Here is a 24,432-nt window from a genome sequence, read left to right as displayed (position 1 = left end):
GTTTAAAAAATACTAAATCACTAAAACTACAAAATGATGCAAATGGTGTTGGATGGTGTGTAGGTAGTAGGTATAACAACAGCGCTAAGTTTTTGCTAGCGCTCTGGTAACATCCTGTATAGTAGAGAGAGAGCCCGACAGGGCCAGACCTTCGTTATTTTATAAAAGCTGAAAGTTTATCCGCGACTATGAGAAAAAAAATCTGCTTTTATAAAATAACGTTGGTCTGGCTCTTCCGGGCTCTTCATCCATAGGTACTTACATACTAAAAATAATTGAGGTAAAATTGAAAACCAGTACAGTCTGCAAATAATGAGAAAGTCAATTCGATAACCCACCTAGGTACATTCGTAAAATTCCATCAACCGTCGTCCTTTAGGTAAATGAACTTCGAAAGTATAAAGCATAAAATTTACCTGTCAAATTTCATGTCAAAAGTACGATTTTAGTCCTTATTTTAAAGGTGAAACGTACTTTTAACATGACAGCTGTTGACTTAGACTTATATAGAGTTAAAATGGCGCGTGAGAAGTCATTTTGGACGGACTATACCTAGATAATTTTTTGTATAGGTACCTACCACTTATTACATAAAAAGTGGACTTATTTAATTCATAGACAAAAAACTAGAATCCGCCTACCTATTATTTTATAATTACTACCGCAGAAGTATGGTTGAAATTTTCCGCTGTAAATTCTACAAATATCTCTAAATAATTTTTAAATACAATTCAAAAACAATAAAACCGGCAGGATACTCAGGGGAGACCCAGGTTCTTATTATCTTTTTCTTTTCATCTAGATTATTAGGTACATGATCAACCCATCGCCGGCTCACTACAAAGCACTCTCAGTAACCTATGATTGGCCGACTTCACACAACTTTGAGAATATTATGGAGAACTCCCAGGCATGCAGGTTTCCTCACAATGTTTTCTCTCACCGTTTACTTAAAAGTAAAACCCACATGACTCCGAAAACTTGAGATGCGTGCTAGATGCCACCCCCGATCTCCTGAATAGGCGGTGAACGTCCTACCTCCTAACCACTAGGCTATCATTAGCATACCAATCTAATTTCCTACTTATCAGTGTAGTAGACAGCTGATTCAAAAGTTAAAAGTAAAACAAGTATTGTTTGCTCTGGCCCACGACGGCCACTCGCGTAGCAACGTTGGTGCGGTTGGCTGTGTCGAATAACAAACGTTTTTTTTTACATTTTATGTTCGCGCGTGTGTTGTGTCTAAATTTTTTATCTGTGATTTAATTTTTTTAACCATGTGGCAAGTTGTAGTAAGTTGGCAATTTTCCTTTTATTTTTTAAATTTCAATTTAGGCACGGTAAAAGCAATCAATGGACGAAAATCTTGATATTTTTTTTAAGTTTTCGCGCTAATTTTTGTTTAAAAAATGACACATAGCTATTATAAAAATTGGTTTATCTGATGTGTAAGATATTAGGTAATTCTTAGCACGTTATATTTTCATTAAGTTTTTATGATACAGGTTTCAGTGAGCCAGGTTTTCGTTGAGTTTCACGAAGCTTTATGAAACAGAAGTCAGTGAACAACACAACACAAAAATATTTTTTTCTATTCCTTGTTTCTAGTTTCTATATTTACATTAATTTAGTTTATATTAATACAGAGGAAAGCACATACTAGAGATGAAGAAAGTTAGTAAAAAATTTAGTCAAAAAATTAATTGCGGTCTTTCTATTAAATCTTAAATAGGTAGATAACTTTTAGATAAAATAATACTACACACACTTATTTTGTTGAATTGTTATAGTGTGTGTGTATGATTAATTATATTATTAAAGATGGTAATTATTTACTGTAACAACGGATACATTATGTTAATAATTACGTTAATTAAAATTCACTTGAATATAATATTACACAAATTAAAATTCATCGTGATGTCAATTATCTACATACCTTCCATGAATCTTTGTTTAGTAGGAAAATAATAACAATTTTGTGATTATTTTAGTTAAGTTTTCGTGATTAATATTATTTAATGTATTATTTTGATTGAATATATCAAATTCGGAGGTAGGGGGTTCAAGCCCGGGCACGCACCTCTAACTTTTCGGAGTTATGTGCGCTTTAAGTAATTAAGTAAATATCAGAAAACATCGTGAGGAAACCTGCACAATATTCTCAAAGGTGTGTGAAGTCTGCCAATCCGCACTTGGCCAGCGTGGTAGACTATGGTCAAACCCCTTCTCATTCTGAGAGAAGACTCGTACTCTGTAGTGAGCCAGCAATGGGTTGATGATGATGATGATGATGATGATGAAATGCAAAAATATGCATCTAGATACCTGCCCACTTGATTGTACTTAAATAAGCCAAAAAGAAAGTTATGATTCGTGTGGTAAGTTGTTCGGAACTGGTTTGTATTCAGTTTTACATAATTATTACGTTGGAAACTAGTTTCATTCTGCAACATAATATTATTATAGAATTACTTTTATAAATACCAACAACAAATATCATACATTTTTGGATTTGCACAGAAAAAGGAAAATGTTTCTTTTTATGCCCCGTTCTGTATTTTTCCGTTTTACCCTATATGTAGATAATATTGGCACGTTCTTGGCAGGCGCGCTCCACCTTATAATACTGTATCATATTCTGTTTGGTGTGATTGCAATTTGCAGTCCTATTGAAAAACCGGCCAAGTGCGAGTCAGGCTCACGCAACGAGGGTTCCGTACTACAGTCGTATTTTTTAGACATTTTGTACGATAATTCAAAAACTATGATGCATAAAAATAAAGAAAAATCTGTTTTAGAATGCACAGGTGAAGACCTTTCATATGATACCCCACTTGATACAGTTATCTTACTTCGAAAATTGAAAGTACTAATTATTAGTTTATGACCACAATTTAATTTTTGTGATGTAACCTCACTCACATGTAAATTCGCGGTTTTCAGATTTTTCCCCGAATGTCAGCTATAAGACCTACCTACCTGCCGAATTTCATGATTCTAGGTCAACGGGAATTATATTATAAGAATTTTAATAATGTAAATTAGAATAATAAGTTATTTTGCATGCCACTCCGTAGCAGATTGTAGCTACCATACCCAGAAACATAACACCTATTGTACCTACCTCAATCTATGCAAATAAATAAATGATTATTGATTATTGAAAAAAATAACGACGCGAGGCCTCAAATAACACAGTTTGGGCTTTCTGTGGTTGACCACAGCAATTTGTTATGCCGCCGCCGCAGTATCGCGTAGGTAGCCTGCCATAATATCGAGTACGGTACCTTTTTTTTTTTTTTTATTCAGATACAAGTTAGCCCTTGACTGCAATCTCACCTGATGGTAAGTGATGATGCAGTCTAAGATGATAGCGGGCTAACCTGGAAGGGATATGGCAGTTTTTATTAAACCCGTACCCCTTTGGTTTCTACACGGCATCGTACCGGAACGCTACATCGCTTGGCGGCACGGCTTTGCCGGTAGGGTGGTAACTAGCCACGGCCGAAGCCTCCCACCAGACCAGTCCAGAAATTTAGAAATTATAAAATTCCAAACCCCTGCCAGGAATCGAACCCGGGACCTCCCACTAATAAGACCACAGCGCTCGCGACTGCGCCAGGGAGGTCGTCAAACCTACGCGGCAGAAAGTAATGTACATCGACCTTTAGAAGCCAGCAGATTTGTAGAGAGTGTTCTCTGTCGTTGAGACCGACAAAACGTCATATAGGTATGAGTGACAGAGACAACGCTCTACAAAGCCGAAATGTCATTCTAAAGGCCGACAGCTCAAACTTCTTTTTTGCATGCCCCTGTTTTAGCGTGGGATGAGAGTAAAGAGACCCAAACGTAATAAAATAAATAATTACGATAACTGTGATTCACTTCTCATAATTTTGTACCTATATCAAATATTTGAAAAGAGCAACTGCCGAGTTTCTTGCTGGTTCTTCTCGGCACGAAAGGCATTCCGAACCAGTGGTAGATGCATCCGACTATTCGTAAGCACTTGTAAAAGTTTATACGAATAAAAAAGATTTTCATTTTCATTTTCATTTTCATACTCCACATTCCGCGTGTGGCAATGGCAGATTCTGACGGCAAGTGACCGGCACAGTAATTAAAGTGATACATGATCCGAAAACACACTAACTAAGCAAGTGGCGGCCGGTATTTTACTTATGTATCTAACCTACATTTTGTACATTTACGTATATATACATCGGTTTCGGACGAGTTTTTAATATTAATTTTTACCGTCTTTGAAAAGTAAACAAATTGGTGTGCCTTTTTTTAAAGTCTAAATATATAAAGGAAAAGCTGTTTGACTGACTGATCTATCAACGCACAGCTCAAACTACCACTGGACGCATCGGGCAGGGCATGCAATTAGACTAAGTACCTATTATAAGTTATGACACAGACATCCGCTAAGAAAGGATTTTTAAAATTCAATCCCTAAAGGAGTAAAACAGGGATTTGAAATTTATGTAGTCCATGCGGATGAAGTCACGGGCATAAGCTAGTCAAAATATAAGCGAGACAGACAAATTTTAAAAGTAAATTTCCGATCACTCCCAAACGCTAAATTATATTAAAAATTGTTTGTCTGTCACTTTTTTAGGGTCCACGTCACGGATATCTATCTAACTTATATTATCTTAGCACAAGAAATCTGTATATATAAAATTCAAAGTCCTGACTTTCTGACTAACTTATATATCAACGCACATCCTAAACCGCTGGCCCTAGAGACATGAAATTTGGAGGGTGTGTTCTTTGTAAACACTAGGTATCCACTAAGAAACAATTTTTCAAAATTCCACCCCCAAGTGGGTTAAGTGGGGGTTTGAAATTTATCTCCACGTGGACGAAGTCGTCAGCATTAGCTAGTTATAAATATAGTCAATCGTAGTAGTTATGGTTGTTGCATAACTTTGGCCTCTAGAGTCTAGAGCATCAATAGATGCTAATAAGCCTAATCCTATTAAAATACACTTTCTATTTGTATGGCACAACATCTATTATGAAAGGAGAGAAAATTCTTATATCTCAAGGAGTCTAGCCAGGTAATGTGACTTATAGCAAAAAAACTCAAAAACAACAAAACATGAACAAGCTGTTCATTCTCATCCAACAGAGCAAGGCAAAAAACAAGAAAGCAAGCCATGTCAGCTATAAAAGGTCTCCGATCATAATGTTGGAGGACAAAAAGCGGACACACATTTAAAAAAAAATGTGCCTTAGGTCTTATTATGAAGATGTGCAGTTAAACTTAACCTCTAGAAGGAGTTGTTATAATTTTATTAATATCAGAGTCCTTAGGTTTAGTCCACCACGCAGGCTTATTGCGGATTAGCAGACATCACACACATTTGAGAACATTATGGAGAACTCTCTACCCGGGTTCCTTACGATGTTTTCCTTCACCGTTAAATCATGTGATAATTAATTTCTTAAAATGCACATACTTAACTCCGAAAAGTTAGAGTTGAGATGGTTCTCAGATCCTTACACATAGTAAAGTCTAAAACCTTACATACCTACATTATAATTTATACGAAACATTAATTAATGTTTTGTATAAATGTTTTGTATGAAAGGTTAACTAATAAGTATGTATGTACCTACCTAAAAAATATATAAATCGTGTGAGGTCAATGATCTTTGTCAGCCCTAGCACCGACTACACCAGTCTCAGTTTTTATCAAGTGCTTTGGTCTAAAAGTGTGGTGTAAAATGTTCACTTTTCATTAAGTCGAAATAAAAAAAATAAAAAAAAATCTGATGAACCGTATTTTTCAGGTACTAGCACTATCTCTCATCGCAACCGCAAACTCTTACACGTCAAGACAACACCGTTCTGCAGCTTCCGAATCTCAAATCAGATTTGCCATCGAGAACAAGTACGACGACACCGGCCCGGGGGCCAAAGGGAAAGAATACGCCTACAAAACCTACAGAACCTTAGAAGACGCCCTAATCAACTACCTAGATGACCCTAATACAACACTACCGCAACATGAAAGAGAAAAAGCTATAAATACCTTGAGACTACGGAACCCAAATCAATTCGTCTATAGCAGCCCTAAGCGACCATTCCCAAATGCTGTTGAGTACAATGCATATACGAAACAGTCGGTGCCATCTCTAAATCTGTTTAATAAACCAAATAAGCAGACTTTCCAAGTTTCTGATAGCAATTACGGATTGTTGGACCTAAAAGGTATGTATTATTATATTATGTTAATGATAGAGAGGTATTTATGTGGAAAGAAACAATCCATACTAATATTATTAATGCTAAAATGTGTCTGCGTATAGCGTCAGTCAGATGTTTTATTTGCAACTAGCTGCGGTGAACTCCGTACCGCCTCAGTCGATTCTTTTTCAGGCAATTTTTAAAAAAATTCTCTCCATAAGAACCATCCGCGTAGGTACTTCAAGGAATATTATAAAAAAAGAATTAGCGAAATCGGTTCAGCTGTTCTCGAGATTTGCGATGAGCAACACATTTAGTGATTCATTTTTATATTATAGAAGATATATCGTGAACTTTTACAAAATATAGGAATTTTTGTGGTATCATATCAGTAATCATCAGTCTTCGTTTTTGCTAGGGGTCTGGTTACACCTTGTATAAATGGTACATTCAAAAACTTGTTTTTCAGGTTTTCAGCTAAACGACGTACCACAAAATTACCAAAAAGAGAGACTGAATGATGGATACAGTTACCAGAATATTCAGTCAGCCAAGGGCATTCCAGTCAGCGTTGCGCAGTTCACGAGGGGATTCCAGGGTCACGAGTCTAGGGTGGACAATCAGTTCGACCCTAACCCACATTACAGCTTCTCCTACGGTGTCCATGTGAGTAACTATAAGTTAATTATTTTACGAATAGCACACGAGCTGTCCTACTCCTCATAACATTACGCGCTATAAGGACGACTGAAAATGCAAAGAGAGTTTAAGCACCTCTCGTTGGATACGTTCTTCTTCTTCTTCTTCTTCATTCTGGGCTAGTTTCCGCACTTAAACGTTTCCGTTCCTAAGTAAGAACCTAACTACGGGGAACCTAACCTAAGGAACCTACCGGGTTGGATACGTTATTATAGCGTTTTCGCCGGCGAAGACGAGCTCCCCGATTTCTAACGTCTCACCCGGACGTGGACTAACCAATAGTCCCAGCCCAACTGCGTCATCCTAAGCCGTGGTCCGAGCCGCCCTTAGGAGAACATTGCCCCCCGAGATGTCCGAGCCGCCCTTAGGAGAACATTGCCCCCCGAGATGCCCGCGAATTGGTACGCGGGGATTTAGGTTTTTAAAAATCCCGTGGGAACTCTTTGATGTTCCGGGATAGAAATGTCACTCACACATTCCGTCGACTCACGTTGCTCCGATGCGACGTGATTGAAGGACAAACCAACGTCTTATGGGTAGTAATTATGAAATTGCTTTGAAACACCAGTGCTTTGGTTGCGAAATATTTTGTTCTGTATTTTGCATGCTTTTTCATAACGTATTTTAATCTAGTGCATTATTCTAATATGCCAGAACAATCTCATGATCTGATGATAAGTCGGTAGGTATATTATAATTCAGTCAAAACATTGTTGCAGCCATGACTTTTACAAACTAAGCTTATCCTTATTTTGCAACTAAATGTCAGAACAGTCTCTACATTGTCTTCGATAGAGCTAATCCTTCATACAAGATGATTACAGCCCGAGGATAACCTAATCCAAAGTAATATAAATTCTCAAGTGTATCTCTCTGTCTGTCTGCAAGCTTTTCACGGCTCATCCGCTTTACCTTTTGGCGAAAGGTATAGAGTTAGCTTAGGTACATCTCGGGGGGGGGGGGGGGGGCAGCTAGGTAACCTCCCCGTGTGCCTGAGTGTTGCGAGTCTCTTCAGGGGGAAGAGCAGCGCTTGGGTTGGTGTACCCTGGCAACATGGTTAACAATTTCTCTTCATGGGATATTGTTAGCCATGGCTAATTGACCTGGCAGGGAGGGGGTGTTGTCCGCGCGTCCCTCTGAGTGAACAGATGGCGCAGTAGACGCACCCATGGGGCATAGCCCCAGGAGCGGAGGGTGTGGCTGTGGTGGGTGATTGGTGGTGAGTGTTTCATCACCCATCTAAACACTGGCTGCCCCACCGGTCTCTCGCCTGTCTAGTTTGGTGACGGGCGAGGGAGATGTCGAGGATAGGGAACGTGGAGAGGGAATGGCCCTCCCCGCGAGCCCTAGCCCTCGTGAGGATCCGTGGATGATGGACACGGGGCGGTCCGTCGCTCACAGTGTGGTCCTCGGGTTGGTTGGCGTGCTGTGGTTCCGGCATGCCTCTAATGGTGTTTGGGGACACGTAGTGCCCCAGTGCTGGGTCTGCTGCGGCGGACATCCGCTGGCGGAGTAACGAGGCGTTGTTGGTCCCCTGTGCTCCGTCGTTAGCGGTGGGGTGGAACTTAGTGAGGTGTTTAGTCGGTAGGAGTCCGACATAACCACTGTACACCCCCGTGGCCGGTGGTATTCATGATGGATTTTCCTCACGAGAAAATTAAAAAAAAAGGTACATCCCGGGGACGACATAGGCTACTTTTCATTCCGGAAAGTCAAAGAGTTCCCACTTCCCACGGGATAAATAAATCTAATTTTCAACTTTTTAAAATTTCTAATAATCTTACAAAGAGTAAGAACCATAAATGTTCCATGTACCCACAAAACTACTCAGACGAAGTTAAGCGAGACTTTTTTTTAATCAAAACGCTAGATTATCAAATTTCGATAATCTTTAGCAGGTAGCAAAACTATTTTTATTTTATTTTATTCGATACGGTTTAAAAGATACGTATCTTTAATTAGTATCTAGATAAGCATCACAGTTGTTTTCATAACAATTGATATAATAATATAATTGTTATATTTATTTTTCTCACAATGCACAGTAACAATGCATGTGTATCGCGTAGGTTATGATACTATCAATTTAATACTTGAAGTAAAACTGGTAGGTAATTGTAGAAAGTTGGCGGGTAACGTGGAAATCAGTAATTAGTCATGATATTATAATTAATGCAGCCATGTATGAATTGTAAACGTAAATTGGACTTACATACACAAAAAGATCTTATCCAAGTAGGTATATATAGTAATTAGATAACGCTAGCTTTAAGTTTTATTCTAATAATAATACATTGACCTAAAAAACTAGTATCCAAGGCCGGAAAAATTTAGTAGGCATCAACTTTGAAATTGAATATGGGACCATCACGGAAACTTTTGCTGTTCATTAAAACAGACAGACAGACAACGAAGTAATCCTGTAGGGGTACGTTTTTCCTTTCGAGACCATAAAAAATTTGCAAATCGGTTCAGAAATCTCGAAATCGGTGTACCTATTTAAAAAACGGGCCGAATTGAGAACCACCTTCTTTTTGGAAGCCGGTTAATAAGTAACTCTGAGTGGTGATAGCCTAGCGGTTAAGACTAAGGGAGGTCGGGGGTTCGATTCCGAGCACCTCTAATTTTTCGGAGTTAATGCACTTAATCTATATAATCTAATCTATTTTATTTAAGAACTGATTTTACAATGGCCTAGATTAATTCTTAAAATAGCTCCTTTTATTTAGTCACCGGCGGGTTTTCTTGTCAGGCTCAATAGGTAAGTAGGCAATCGCAAAAAAAACTTTACTAACCAACAACACACCATGTTTTTATCAAAATCTATTAGGTATGTATTGTTGTTAAGCTGTGATAGCCTAGTGGTTAAGACGTCCGTCTTCTAATCGGAGGTCGGGGGTTGAATCCCGGGCACGCACCTCTAACTTTTCGGAGTTAGTGCGTTTTAAGTAATTAAATATCACGTGCTTTAACGGTGAAGGAAAACATCGTGAAGAAACCTGCATGCCTGAGAGTTCTCCATAATATTCTCAAAGGTGTGCTACCAATCCGCACATGGCCAGCGTGGTATGGTCAAAACCCTTCTCACTCTGAGAGGAGACCCGTGCTCGGTAGTGAGCCGGCGATTGGTTGATCATGATGATGATGAAGTATCGCGACAGGTCGAAATGGCAATTAAGGTATGAGGCGGGGGGACGCCCCGCACACCCGCACGTCACCCGCGCTATCCCGCACCGAGTCAGTAATATTTTGTGACCGGGTTAGTACGGGTGCTGAGCGGGTGAGCGAGGCGTCCCTAGCCCGATTGCCATCTCGACCTGTCGCGTACTATACCTACTTACCTACCTAGTTAATCAAATTAACGAGGAAGCGAAAGTGGTTGGATTTTGCCGGGTACGTATGATATAATATCTGTCTATAATTGGGCAAAAAAGTCATAAAAATATCGTGTTTCTATCTGTCAGTTATTTTGTAAAAAAAATCGACCTTTCCTTTTTATTACGAGTAAATATCACGCAGTAAGAGGTTCCGGGTTTAAAACATATCTTAAGTCTATAAAACCTATCTTTTTAGTCTAGGTTTATAAATATCTATGTTTAACAGCCGTAGGTACTCAGAGTCGCTTAATTGTTACTTAAGTTTAGTTAAAACGAGACAGAGCTATATCTCTTATATAAATCTGTCTCGTTTTAACTCAATCTTAAGTAACGATTAGCGACTCTGAGTGCGGCTGTAAGTCTAGATATCTATCACAGAGCTGTACCTATTAGGCATGACATTATTGTTCAATTTATATAATTATTTATTTGATATACAATCTAACTTTTTTGTTATTGACAATTTAATTAAGTACATTATTGGTTTCCTATTGAGTAATATCCGTGCAATTGCGATTTTAATAACCGTGAAAATTCGAAGAAATTATAATATTATAGAATTCAATAAATTGGAAAATACAAGACACACGCCTCTTTAAATTAAGTTGACTGAGGTCTGAAATTAATTATTTGCGTTTGGGAAATTTCAAACATTGTAATTTAATTTCTTGTGTAAAAAACCTGTTATACATAATACATCCAATGTAATTATCTTCATAACTAACATATTATATGCAAGATAATTAGATTGGTTGCATTTCCCCGGTAGTCGCAGTTGCCTCGCTGGACTTATACAAGCTGACCAGTAGGGCGATTGTCTAAAACCTGCATCAATCATTATTACAATCTCAATTGTTCTGATTGGCTGAATTTTTACGATTCTTCTTGCAACAATGCATTGTGGCCAATAGTGACCGATCATTAACCAATCAGAGATACATTGTAGCTGTCAAACAACCGCGGTAGGGCCACCGGCGAACTTCGTACCGCCTAACAGTCGATTATTTTTCTCTCCGTAAGAACCATCCTCGTACTTCAAGGAATATTATAAAAAATAATTAGCGAAATCGGTTCAGCTGTTCTCGAGATTTGCGATCAGCAACACTTTAGCGATTCATTTTTATATATAGAGAAGATTTTCGATCGATAGCGGTTCAATACAGAAGTAAATGGTTGTAATCATTTAACGCCATCCGCGTGAAAGCCTGTTTGTTTGCATAACGACCAGAATCACAACCACACAATGCTTTATTCAGAGAGCGCCAATCGCCATCCTTGAAGGTATAATATTTATCCTTGGCGTTCACCAACTGAAGTGCAACTCATCACTATGCTCCATGCAGTGGCGTGCACAGGGTTTGAAGCCAGGGTAGGCATTAGCTAGGTAGGAACCTGTTTACTGGCAGGTCATAATGAAAAATATGGTCATAATGATAAATAGCTTACAACTGGGGTAAGCAGTGCATTTATGCCTCTACGACCTGCACGCTACTGGCTCCATGCAGAGATTGCGTTGGACCCTCAGACTAAGGATCAAGGAGACTTGTCAGACGCGTATACCCGAAAGGGACAAAACAACAAGAAATCATACTTATTTAGAATTCGCTATAACTGTTACAGCCGATCACACAGCAATGCACCATAATATAAGGGTTCCGTTTTTCCTTTTGAGGTAAGGAACCCTAAAAAGTTTGATTTTATCAGAAGTAGGTAGGTACAGTATCTCTCGTACCTACAACACAGCAGTATATCTCGTATGGACGCGTCTCTAGCACATGAATAGATAGTCTAGACTATTCGTATAGTCTCAAGTCTAGTTTATACTGGAGTACCTACTCACCTTGAACTGATACCTACCTACTCGTATATTCATTCACGGCGCGATCATTCGCAAGGCCGTTACCGGAATACTCTAATACTCTAATAAGGTGAAAGTGACGTCTCTAGGGTTGCCTCCTTCCACCTCTGCTGACTAATAACAGCTATAAACCGATCATAGACACTATAGAACAATATAAAGTTGTATAGTAACTCATGATCATCATCATCATGATCAACCCATCGCCGGCTCATTGCAGAGCACGGGTCAGGCCATAGTCTACCACGCTGACCATGTGCGGATTGGTAGACTTCACACACCTTTGAGAACATGGCCAATACGCGTGGCCGCCATTTTATTGACGTCAGCACTAGACTGAAGTTTCGAGCTGATGGTATATTTTTATATCGGCTGACGTCAAAATGACGTCATTTCGATGTTAATGAGACATGGTTCCGGCGCAATAGCTATTTGCGGGACTTATACCTAAACTTTTAGGGCCGGTTGTTTCAACAAATTTTGACGGACACGTAACCTTTAAATATGGCGCTAACGAACGTAAGAAAAGAAAAAGCGTTGATTCAGCATCTATTAGCGCTAACGTTCGTTAAAAAGTTACGTTTACGTTAACCAGTGCTGACACCATTAGTGATCGTCAAATCAGTTCGTAACTTCATACTTCTTACAAACGGAATATTTTATTTACAAATTATAATGGAATCAATTGAATTCAATGCTTTTAATGGCAGTTTTTTTGAAGATGAAAGAGAATTTTTAAAAAAGAAAAAGTGTTTAAAATGCGAAGTAGCAATATCAATAACTATATAATTTAATATAAAATGAAATAAAAAAGGATACGGAAAAGTAAGTAAATTTTTAGGGTTAGTTTCGTAACCAGAATAACAATGACGAACAGTTTTAGCAACGCTCTTAAATTAACAGACGTTAAAATTCGTCTACGTCTGTTAAATTTTAACGAACGTATCTTACGAAGACCAATGGTTTGAAACAACCGGCCCTTAGTCTGTGAAATTCCTACCGACTAATAAACTTCTCGGTACATATTGAGAGGATTCAGTATTCCCAGACGCTACGGTGACAACCCTATCCGTGAAAGTAAATATAAAGTGTTCTGCATTTTGAGCAAAAAGTAAATACAGCTGATTTTATCTATCTAAGCTAAAACACATTAACAGCTCGTAAATTGCATATTACGGTGCTATTAATAGGAAAAATTCAAGTCAATCTCACAAGTCGAGAACCATGGGTTTAGTCAACGATCCTACTGCTAGCCTTGAGTTCTATCATAAATCATAAATCCTTTATTTTGCTAGAATACATGTCACAATGGTAGTTAATTTTGAAGGTAAGTAAGAATCAATGTAATCGGCCATTTCTGGCGCAAAATTTTGTCTATTATAACACAATTAAGAAAATTCTAATAATTATTAGCATAGTTAAATTCATTAAATTTTAATTATTTTTACAATCTAAGTCAAGTTTAATTCTATATAATATTATATATTATAAGAGTCAACTTAACCTACTGTGCCAACATTTCATTGATTGAATAAAAACATTTATCTATATGCCACTTAAAAAGATCCTTCTTAAATCGTTGGAGAGGTAATACCCGTAATCCTGGAGGTAGTTTATTAAATATTTTTAAACACATGACATAACTACATTTTCCGTAAGATGCACTGTAAAACCTATGTTCAATCACCAGTCTATCACCGTTTCTTGTATTCCTTGGATAAATATCTTTTGCTTTTGTAAATAGATCATCATGTTGTTTCACAAAGATACAGATTTCATATATATATACATACACGGAAGTGGGAGAATACGTAATTTTTTAAATAATGGTTGACATTAATCTAAGTAAAAAGCTCCTGTCATAGCTCTCAAGCATCTCTTTTGAGCTATGAAATCTCTGTAAGCCTCACTAGAGTTTCCCCACAGTATGAGTCCATATCGAAGAACTGATGCTGATTCTGATTTCCGAGCTCAATAAGTATCCTGGGTTCAATCTAATCTCGAGCTCAGCGGAGTCCGTACGGAGTCCGCTCCGCTCGCAGTGGAAAGAGCCGTGGATTAGAATTAAACCTTCTTACTTAAAATATTAATTTACTAGATGATGCCCGCGACTTTGTCCGCGTGGATTTAGGTTTTTAAAAATTCTGTGGGAACTCTTTGATTTTTCGGGATACAAAATAGCCTGTGGGATTACCTGAGCTTCAGGCGGTCACTGGTGAGTGGGATCTGCTCCTTGCTGATGATGATCTTTGGGATGACCTTCCGTTGCACTTAACTGCACTGATTTTATTAAAGGGAGTTTCGATAGCAAGATTGTTTAGCGATAATATGTACACGGTCATAGGTTAATTTTGCACTTTTTATAGGCACCTATTCCGCTTGACGGTTTGTTCAGATCACTTATTTTAGCGGTCCAATTAGCGTTTATTTATTAGTTGCGGATTCACTCGATTTTGCGAGCCTGCACACTTTTTGAACTCTTAGCGTGTTAAAACGGTAGCGGAGCGGAGCGGGTGTATAAATTGCGTGGCACATTCGTTGTGCAAAACAGGAGCGGTTTTCAGCGTGCGTAAGCGCCAGAATGCGGAATCGGACTGAAGGGGAATTTGAAAGGAAATGTCATTGCGTACATGTTTATGTGTGAGTTTGAATGTGCGTATGTGTGTATATAATAGATTATTTGCAAATATAATAAATGGCGTAAACAACTCCCCCGGCCTAGAGGCAAGCCTCTAAACAGAACGAAAAGCGTGATAAAATTAAAGCGTTAAAAAAAACAAAATTAAAAAATTAAAATTAATTAATAGAGTTAGTAGAATTAATAGCAGCCTATTGAGAAGGTAGAGGGCATATCCGTACTACTGGTCTGATGTAGTTTCCGGAACGCGTTCTAACTTTGACTGCTCGAATTACACTGTCTTTCCCTGGATAGAGTTCTTCTATAACTCCTAAAGGCCAGCAAAGGGGATGAACGTTAGAATCTTTGATAACAACAACAGCTCCAAGACCTACAGGATTGGAGGGAGTATTCCATTTCTGTCTGTGTTGTAGAGAAGTTAAATATTCTTGGCTCCAACGTTTCCAGAAAGAACAAGTGATTTTAGTTAGTAATTGATAGCGCGATAAGCGGCTGTCGGGAATATCTGATAAATCCTCGACAGGTAAATACTTTGCGGGAGTGAGATTGAGAAAATGGTTAGGCGTTAGCGCGGAAAGATCTGACGGATCAGAACTTAGAGTACATAATGGTCTACTATTTAATAAGTTTTCAATTTGAACTAGAACTGTATTCAATTCTTCATAAGTAAGGATTTGTGTCCCTATAACTTTATACAAATGAGTTTTCACACAGCGAACATTAATTTCGCTGAGGCCATTGAAATGAGGGCCATAAGGTGGACTATGCTTAAACTGAATACGATGTTCTGCGAGACGATTCTCTATGAAATTTTTATGAGCATTGGACTGTATGAGAGTGTAAATTTCATTTAATTTGCGTTTAGCTCCAAAAAAGGTAGTAGCTCCATCGCTGTAAACCAGACTTACTGGGCCTTTGCGTGCGTTTAGTCTCAGAAAAGCAGCGAGAAATAAGTCTGAACTGAGGTCTGAGACTAATTCTAGGTGTACTGCCTTGGTAGTCATGCAAGTAAATATGCAGACGTACGCTTTATGACTTTTAATACCTCGACGGCGAATGTGAGTTACGAAAAAAGGTCCCATGTAGTCCACAGCGGTGTGAACAAAGGCTTTAACTTGCGCTACTCTAAAGGCGGGCAACTCTCCCATTTGTGGAAAAGTAGATTGAGGGTTTACGCGAAAACAAATATTGCATTTGTGTACACGTTGGCGAATCAAGTTTCTGGCTGCAATGATCCAGAACTTCTGTCTAAGTAACGCGAGTAATAACGCGGGCCCTGTATGCAAATTAGTGATATGATAATAATCTACTATCAGCTGAGTAATGCGGTCTTTAGAAGGTAATATTATTGGGTGCTTTTGCCCAAAATTTAATTGTGAGTTGCTTAAACGACCACCAACTCTGATGATGTCGTCTGTGAGAAACGGGTTAAGTTTTAACATTGATTTAGAGCAAAGTTTATTATTTTTAAGAGCGTCAATATCTTGAGAGAAATGTTTATTTTGAACATAGCGAATTACATACATTTCTGCAAAATCAAGATCTGAAACTGTAATAGAACCGCGTGATTTCAAGAGTTTAGAGAATCTTAATATGTAAACCATGGTGCGCAGTAATTTAGACCAGCTAGAAGAGCGTTCGGCTAAATTTTCAATGGGATGTTGAGCGTCAGAAACAGAGGTTTCAACTGCTAAAACAGTAGTTTTTGATTCTTCAAGATCTTCATTGTGAGCGTTTACTTGAAAAGGCGTAATGGGCCATTTCGATAAAGGATGCGTCGTCCATTGAGGAGAGTTGAACCAGAGTTTTCGTTCTAATAATTCTTTTGGCGTGATTGGACGCGATATTATGTCAGCGGGATTTTCGCATCCGTTGACGTGAAACCAATGTTCAGAAGGTAATTTTGAATTTATTTCTGTAATTCTATTAGCGACGAATGTGTGGAATTTATATGCGGGAGAATGAATCCATGTAAGAGTTACTGTTGAGTCCGAAAAAGCGTAAATATTATTTATTTTGCAGCGTTTACTAAGAGTTTCGCGTACCAAATTGATTAAATTGGCTAATAGAAGAGATGCGCAAAGCTCGAGGCGAGCGAGTGATGTCTTCTTAAGCGGTGCGACTCTAGATTTTGAAGAGAGTAAATGAACAGTTCCAGGCGAATGTTCATCTGGGCTCACACGTATGTATACGGTGGCTCCATAGCATTTTTCACTAGCGTCAGAAAAACCTATAAGCGTTACATGGGATTCAGAGTTCATACCAACATGGCGCGGAATTTTAATTTTTTCTAAATGCGGTAGTTCTTTACAGAATTGTTCAAATCGTTGAGCGATCGAGCTGGGTACTGGTGTATCCCAGGCGAGATTTAATTTCCAACATTCTTGGACGAGAAGTTTCATAAAAGCGGTAACTGGACCTATAAGATCAACAGGATCAAACAGGCGAGCGGTAATAGAAAGAATTAAGCGTTTTGTATAATCGCGGGGACTCTCATTAGCGTTGATTTTAAAAGTAAAAGTATCGAGTTTAGGATGCCACTGCATACCTACTATTTTCGTAACATCTTGAGCATCTGAATCAAAATTAATTGCTTGCGGATTTTTATGAGAGCTAGGAATTTCACTGAGAAGTTTGGTGTCATTGGAGATCCATTTAGTTAAATTGAAACCACCTGCGTTGAACATATTAACCATTTCATGATAGGTTTCTTTGGCTTTCTCAAAACCATCGATTGAGTTTATGTAATCGTCCATATACATGTGATTAGTGGCTTCATTAGCTGCGAGCGGGTACCTGTCAATGCTATCTTCAGCTAGCTGACGCACTACTCTCATGGCGAGATAGGGTGAGCTAGATACTCCAAATGAGACGACAGTGAAATTATAAGTGTCGATAGATTGATCAGTGTCAAATCTAAAAAGAATCCTTTGAAAAGCATGATGCTCGGGCGTTAAATTTAATTGAAAATAATGTTTTTCAATATCTGCGGTTAGTGCGAATGAGAATAATCGTAGATTTATTAAGAGTTCAAATATATTATTCTGTAAGTTAGGACCTACATATAATAAATCATTAAGCGATTTTCCGGATGTAGTCCGACTGGAAGCGTTAAGAACAATGCGAGTCTTAGAAGTCTGCTTATCAGGGCGATAAACAGCTCTGTGCGGAATATAATAACAATTTATATCGCGTGAAGGATTATCTACTTTTGTGAGATAACCTTTGTCAATGTATGACTGAATGGTTGCGTTATAATCTTTTCGAAGAGCGGGATTAGCGTTTAATTTCTTCTCTAATTGAAGAAGGCGGTGTTTGGCAATCGAGTACGAGTCGCCAAGTTTAGCGGGGTCATCTTTAAAGGGTAAATGAACAGTATATCGACCTGTTTCATCGCGTGAGTAAGTATCTTTAAAGATGCGTTCACATGCCTCATCGTCTGGGCTTATGTGAATTTTATTAGGTACGTTTTCTAATGACCAAAAGCGTTCAGTAATTTCTTCGAGTGAAGGTGCGTCTACATTACATAAAAATGTTTTATCAGCGTTAGATTGATGAGTTGAGTGACGAGGTTCACAATCCGCTTTCCCCATGAGAATGTAACCTAGCGTGCTTTGAATTGCAACAACAGAAGAATTAGGTGAGACTACTTTGTCACATCCAATTAAAAATGGAAACAATTCGTTGCCTATCAGGCAATCGATTGGTCCAGGAGTGTGATAACTATCGTCAGCCATTGGTAATGAGTGCAAAAATTTCAACTGGGAGACATCGATGTGAGCGTTAGGTAAGTGGTCGGTAATTGTGTCTATTACCCTAGCGGTAATAGTATAAAAACAGCGTGGATCAAAGCGAGAATAAATTTTAAAAGTTACAAATCCCAGTGATGTACTTTCTGTTTGACCAATGCCTTTTACAACTGACGGAGCGAATTTAATTTTTAAATTTAAACGTTGGCAACATTCTTTTGATATAAAATTAGTCATTGAACCTGTATCTAAAAATAAGCGGATAGGGTATTGCGTATTGTTACTATATACATGCACTGTGGCGGTAGGTAAAAGTACGGTCGTATTTTTTAAATAATTGCCCGAAGACGTGGTCACCGACAGTGCTAATTCGGTAGGACTAGTTGTTTGAGTGTGAGACGCGGGGGGCGGTGCTGTAATTTTTGTTAAATCACTAGATCTCTCGTTCTGCGGTAGCGGCGGCATCGGAGCGCTGCTATTATTCGCACCATAGCGGTTCTGTGAGTAAGAGGGGGCTTGCGACTGTGAGGTCCCAGGTTCGTACCTAGGTCTAGAAAAAGAGCTACATAAAAGGCTGTGATGTGAGCTAGATGCACAATTTCCACACCTTCCCTGGCTTTTACAGCGGAATTTTAAGTGAAAACCTAGGCAGAATTCACAAAATCTATTTTTCCTCACTATATCTAGTCTAGTTTTTGCGTCTTGACTTTTAAAAACCTCACACTTATAGAGCGGATGAGCGTTCTGATTTTTGCATATAATGCAAGTGCGTTGAGTATTTTGCGAATTTAAATTATAATTATTGTTGTTGCCGACTGTACTTGTATACGTTTGAGTTTGCGATTTAGGTTTGTATGAAATAGGTTTTTTATTGGGAGTTTGATGAACTTGAGTGTTTCGCAAAGTTTGAATCTTTAGTTGTTCTTTTAAAAATGTATTTAAATCAGAAAAAGTAGGAATTTCAACGTGTTTATGCGTCTGTTCGAACAATGAAACAGTTTCCTTACTTAATTTCGAGAGTGCGATATGCGTTATCATAAAATCTGACAAATTATTAATAGGTAGACGTGTCAAAGCTGCTTGCGCAGAGCAGAATTGATCAACAAAAGATTCGAGCGGTTGATTTTGTTTACAATTTAATATTGTATCAATATATTGAGCTGCCTGTACCCTCGTGTCTTGATACTTTTCTAATAATGCGTTCCATATAATAAGATAGTTTTCAGATGTAGGCGGGATTCCTGAACAGACTAAGAGCGCCTTATCAGTTAAACAACTAATCAAGTATTGAACCTTCTGTATGTCAGAGAGTCTGTTGTTATTATGAATAAGATTCACAAAATTTTCATAAAAAATTGTCCATTTTGAAGGGTTGCCATCAAAACTCTTCAAATCTATCGGAGGTAACTTTTTGTTTAACAAACTGTATTGATTATCACACTGAGACAAAGTGGTGGACTCAGTCTTAATCTCATTAAACGTATATTGTATTTGACAGTATAAAGTATCAAACGCGCCAAGAGCGGAGTAGTTCGGAACATACTTAGGGTCAGAGTTCAAATAGGCTGAAATTAATTCATCTAAATTCGTAGTAAAATCTAGACGTAATTTCTCCAAAGATTGAATGCGGGACATGAAAGTCGTTCTGTGTGCGTGGTCACTCACCTTAAGTGACAAATCATAAATTTGCTGAACTGATTGAAATAAAAATTCCCTTTTTGCTTCCAATTTAACGATTTCTAGATTAGTTGATTCCTTTGTCTTAGCCATTTTGACTTTTGATATACGATAGTAAGCGTTATTTCAAGCGAATAAGGTCGATTATAATTATGGATCAAAGAATAATTTATCGAACGGAATGCAGGTAGAATTAAAAAAACAACTTAAAACCTAAAATACTGAGAAATATACGTAAATAATTATATATAATGCGTTAATATAATATAATGCGATGATCTGAACACAAATATGCGTAAATATACAAAATTTTTGTATATTTTTTAATAAATTCGGTACTCGATGTATGAAGCGTGATTCGATTCTTACCTATGAAATAAGTATTGGAATATATAAATAGCGTTTTCAGTGTTTTGTTGTAAGTGTTTTTTGAGGGAATATGGAAGGTTTAAAGGTCAAACGGGATAGTTAGGGAACAGATTGGATCCAGGACGATGGGAACAAAAGGATCGGATCCCGGTCGATGGAACAAAAGGATTAAATCCGGTCGATGGAACCACAAGGATTGTGGGATTACCTGAGCTTCAGGCGGTCACTGGTGAGTGGGATCTGCTCCTTGCTGATGATGATCTTTGGGATGACCTTCCGTTGCACTTAACTGCACTGATTTTATTAAAGGGAGTTTCGATAGCAAGATTGTTTAGCGATAATATGTACACGGTCATAGGTTAATTTTGCACTTTTTATAGGCACCTATTCCGCTTGACGGTTTGTTCAGATCACTTATTTTAGCGGTCCAATTAGCGTTTATTTATTAGTTGCGGATTCACTCGATTTTGCGAGCCTGCACACTTTTTGAACTCTTAGCGTGTTAAAACGGTAGCGGAGCGGAGCGGGTGTATAAATTGCGTGGCACATTCGTTGTGCAAAACAGGAGCGGTTTTCAGCGTGCGTAAGCGCCAGAATGCGGAATCGGACTGAAGGGGAATTTGAAAGGAAATGTCATTGCGTACATGTTTATGTGTGAGTTTGAATGTGCGTATGTGTGTATATAATAGATTATTTGCAAATATAATAAATGGCGTAAACATAGCCTATGTCCTTCCCCGGGACGTAAGCTATCGCTGTATCAAATTTCGTCAAAATCGGTTGAACGGATGGGCCGTGAAAGGCTAGCAGACAGACAGACAGACACACTTTCGCATTTATAATAATAATATTAGTATGGATATTAGAATTACATTTTTAGTCCCACCTTTTTAGGGTTCTGTACCTCAAAAGGAAAAACGGAACCCTTATAGGATCAGTTTGTTGTCTGTCTGTCTGTCAAGGGTTGTCCCGTTGACCTAGAATCATGAAATTTGGCAGGAAGGTAGATCTTATAGCAGACATGAGGGGAAAAATCTAAAAACCGTGAATTTGTGGTTACATCACAAAAAAAAATTAAAATGTATTCATGAACAAATATTGCTATTTTTAACTTTCAAAGTTAGATTGCTATACCAAGTGGGGTATCATATAAAAGGGTTTTACCTTTTAGATTTTTATTTATTTTTATACTTAATGGTTTTTGATTTATCATGCAAAATGTCGAAAAAAATACTACTGTAGAACGGAGCCCTCGGTGCGCGAGTTTGACTCGAACTTGGCTGGTTTTACCCCTATTTTGACTATGAATTATCACCAGACAAAATCATAATAAGTAGGTATAATCATGGTATAATAATAAGTAGGACCTCTTTGTTATATCATACTACCTATTATAAATTTTCTAATTCTTATCAAGATGACCCTCACGTAAACGTATCACGATTCACGGTTTTCGCGAATGATGTCAGTCAGTCGGTTACACAATTGTACAAAAATAATCTAGATCAATGTCGGGTAATTACTTCACCATATTTCAATTTTGGACTAACTCATAACAATAGGGTCATAATTGGCAAGGACGACCTTACGTGGGGTTTTATATATACGATATACATTGCGCAGGCGCCTCTTGCCACATACCTACTTGGTATTTATTACCATATTATATATTCACACGATATGATATATCTACTATGTATACATATTTCCTCACACTTCGCGTGGAAATATAATATAGTTCGACAGGAAAGAAAAGGGATGCTCTATGTTACAGATAGAAATAGAGTTGAAGAGCCTAAAAATAAAATTTTCATCATCATTAAGTTTAGTGTCTCACATGAAACTAGTAGTCTACTGTCGTACTCAGAGTCGCTTAATCGTTAGTTAAGTTTAGTTAAAACGAGACAGAGCTATATCTCTCACATAAATCTGTCTCGTTTTAACTCAATATTAAAGTAACGATTAGCGACTCTGAGTACGGCTGTATGTCATCCGAATGAAACAATTGACGCCTTGTTCACCAAAATCGGCGGATATTTAATTGTTTTTAAAAACGCACATGACTCCAAAAAGTTAGAGGTGCGTGCCCGGGATCGAACCCCCGATCTCCCAAAAAGAAGGCGGACGTCTTAACCACTAGTCTCGTTATTCGGTTTAAAGACATTTATTTCTCAATAAAGAACACAATAGTTCACTTATGTATCGAGAATTACATCGAGAGTTTACATTAAGTTAATTACTTAAATTAATGGTATGTACATGGTATCTAAGTGTCACTATCTAGTACTTAATATCTAACATATTTTTATTGTCGTCGAATCCACACGTAGGGTTGTGTAAACAGCAATGGACGTTGTTAACGAAAAATGTATCGAATTACGTTGCGAATTCACGATCAAGGTAGGAAGCTGTGTAGGTGTGTCGGTTTATAGTCGTTATAACCGTTATCGTTACCCAACTGCACGATGCTTAAGGCTTATCACGCACTGCAATAAATCGTAGCTATCTAAAACCGCAAAAACGTGCACACGTTACTTTATGTACAGCGGCGGGATTTTCTTAAACCCGTTTCTTAACCTAACTTTTAGAAAGAACTTACCTTTTCAAGTTAACAATAACAATAATTAAAACTTTACAAGTGCACGCATTAGCGACTTTTTCAGTAACTGATTTTCTAAACGTAACTTGATAAATTTGGATTGCGGTTTGTACACGCATGATTTTTTTGTGTTCCTTTGTAATAGCACAGCGATTAACTGTTTTCGGTTATTATTCGGTTTCGACTACTAAACCAAAGGCACAACACACGCTGTTCCCCAGAGATCCAATGGTGGTACTGAAAGAAAAATTGAGCAAAACGCCAGCCGCAGTGCGAGTGTGTACGCGGTTTGACGATTTCCGCTATTCTTAAACCGCTCGCGTTTAATCGTAGTGCGTGCTAAGCCTTAGTTTCAATGATTAATTAATCGAATTTTAACTTATTACTTTTGCAATAAAGATCCAAATTGCTGTACCTATTTAGAAAGTAGTTCAGATTCGTGATGATAATATCCTTGATATTTTGACTTTGAGGAATTGGTCTTGTGTTGTATTTATTGCTTATTGGGGATTTTATGGTATAGCTCACTTGCCCTGAAGACCTTTTTAGGGTTCCGTAGCCGAACGGCAAAAATCGGAACCCTTATAGAGAAAAAAATATATATAATATGATTCAATGAAATAATTTGATTTTTCACAGGCTATACCATAGCTTTTAAGCTATGCTAAAATATAACTAAGGTAGGTACCTATTACATTTGAAAAGGCTTTTCACATGGTTTTTCACAGGCTACCTGTGAAATGGTATATCTCTATTTCGTATAATACCTATATTTATAGGAACTAAGTAATTACTAAATGGGTACGAAAATCTTATTTTTATTTTATTTTTTAAAGAATATTAGCCAAGTTCATCATGCTGACTAATATTCCCCTTTCCCCTCCAATTAAGCGTAAAGCTTGTGCTAGGAGCAGATACGACAATAGTGCAACGGGTGGGGTTTGAACCGTAACCTTTCGGTTTTCAGTCCGCCCCTTTAACCGTTGAGCTATGGATGCTCTTAATTATTAATTTATTGACGAAATGTTTTCCAAGAACCACCTATTATGGACAAAAATGAATCCCACGCGAAGGCCTTTACACTAAACTAGTGCGAACAAAATAAGTGAAATAGTTAACACGGCATATACGCCACACTTAATTATAGGTTATTAAGGTCACACGAAATCAATGTTATTAAAACCTGGCGTTTTTATTAGGGTTGTCACCCCCATAATAATAAATATTGTATCTATTACATATGCAGTTCGTCTACCTAATT

The 24,432-nt window shown here is 37.9% G+C and overlaps 1 protein-coding gene across 1 annotated transcript in view; it reads left to right on the top strand.

The window, feature by feature from the left end:
- Window positions 1-1,153: 1,153 nt before the first annotated feature.
- LOC117985683 (uncharacterized) overlaps window positions 1,154-24,432 on the top strand; it is a 28,021-nt gene continuing 4,742 nt past the window's right edge. Inside the window, exons 1-3 of the mRNA XM_034972445.2 lie at window positions 1,154-1,292; window positions 5,809-6,229; window positions 6,675-6,871. Coding sequence (XP_034828336.1) covers window positions 1,278-1,292; window positions 5,809-6,229; window positions 6,675-6,871 — 633 coding nt within the window. The 5' untranslated portion in view covers window positions 1,154-1,277. The remainder of the gene's footprint in view (window positions 1,293-5,808; window positions 6,230-6,674; window positions 6,872-24,432) is intronic.

This window comes from Maniola hyperantus, chromosome 10 (assembly GCF_902806685.2).
Source record: "Maniola hyperantus chromosome 10, iAphHyp1.2, whole genome shotgun sequence".
Taxonomy (NCBI): Eukaryota; Metazoa; Arthropoda; class Insecta; order Lepidoptera; family Nymphalidae; genus Maniola; species Maniola hyperantus.
Note: the sequence above shows the minus strand (reverse complement) of the source record. Positions and strands in the feature narration are given on the sequence as shown.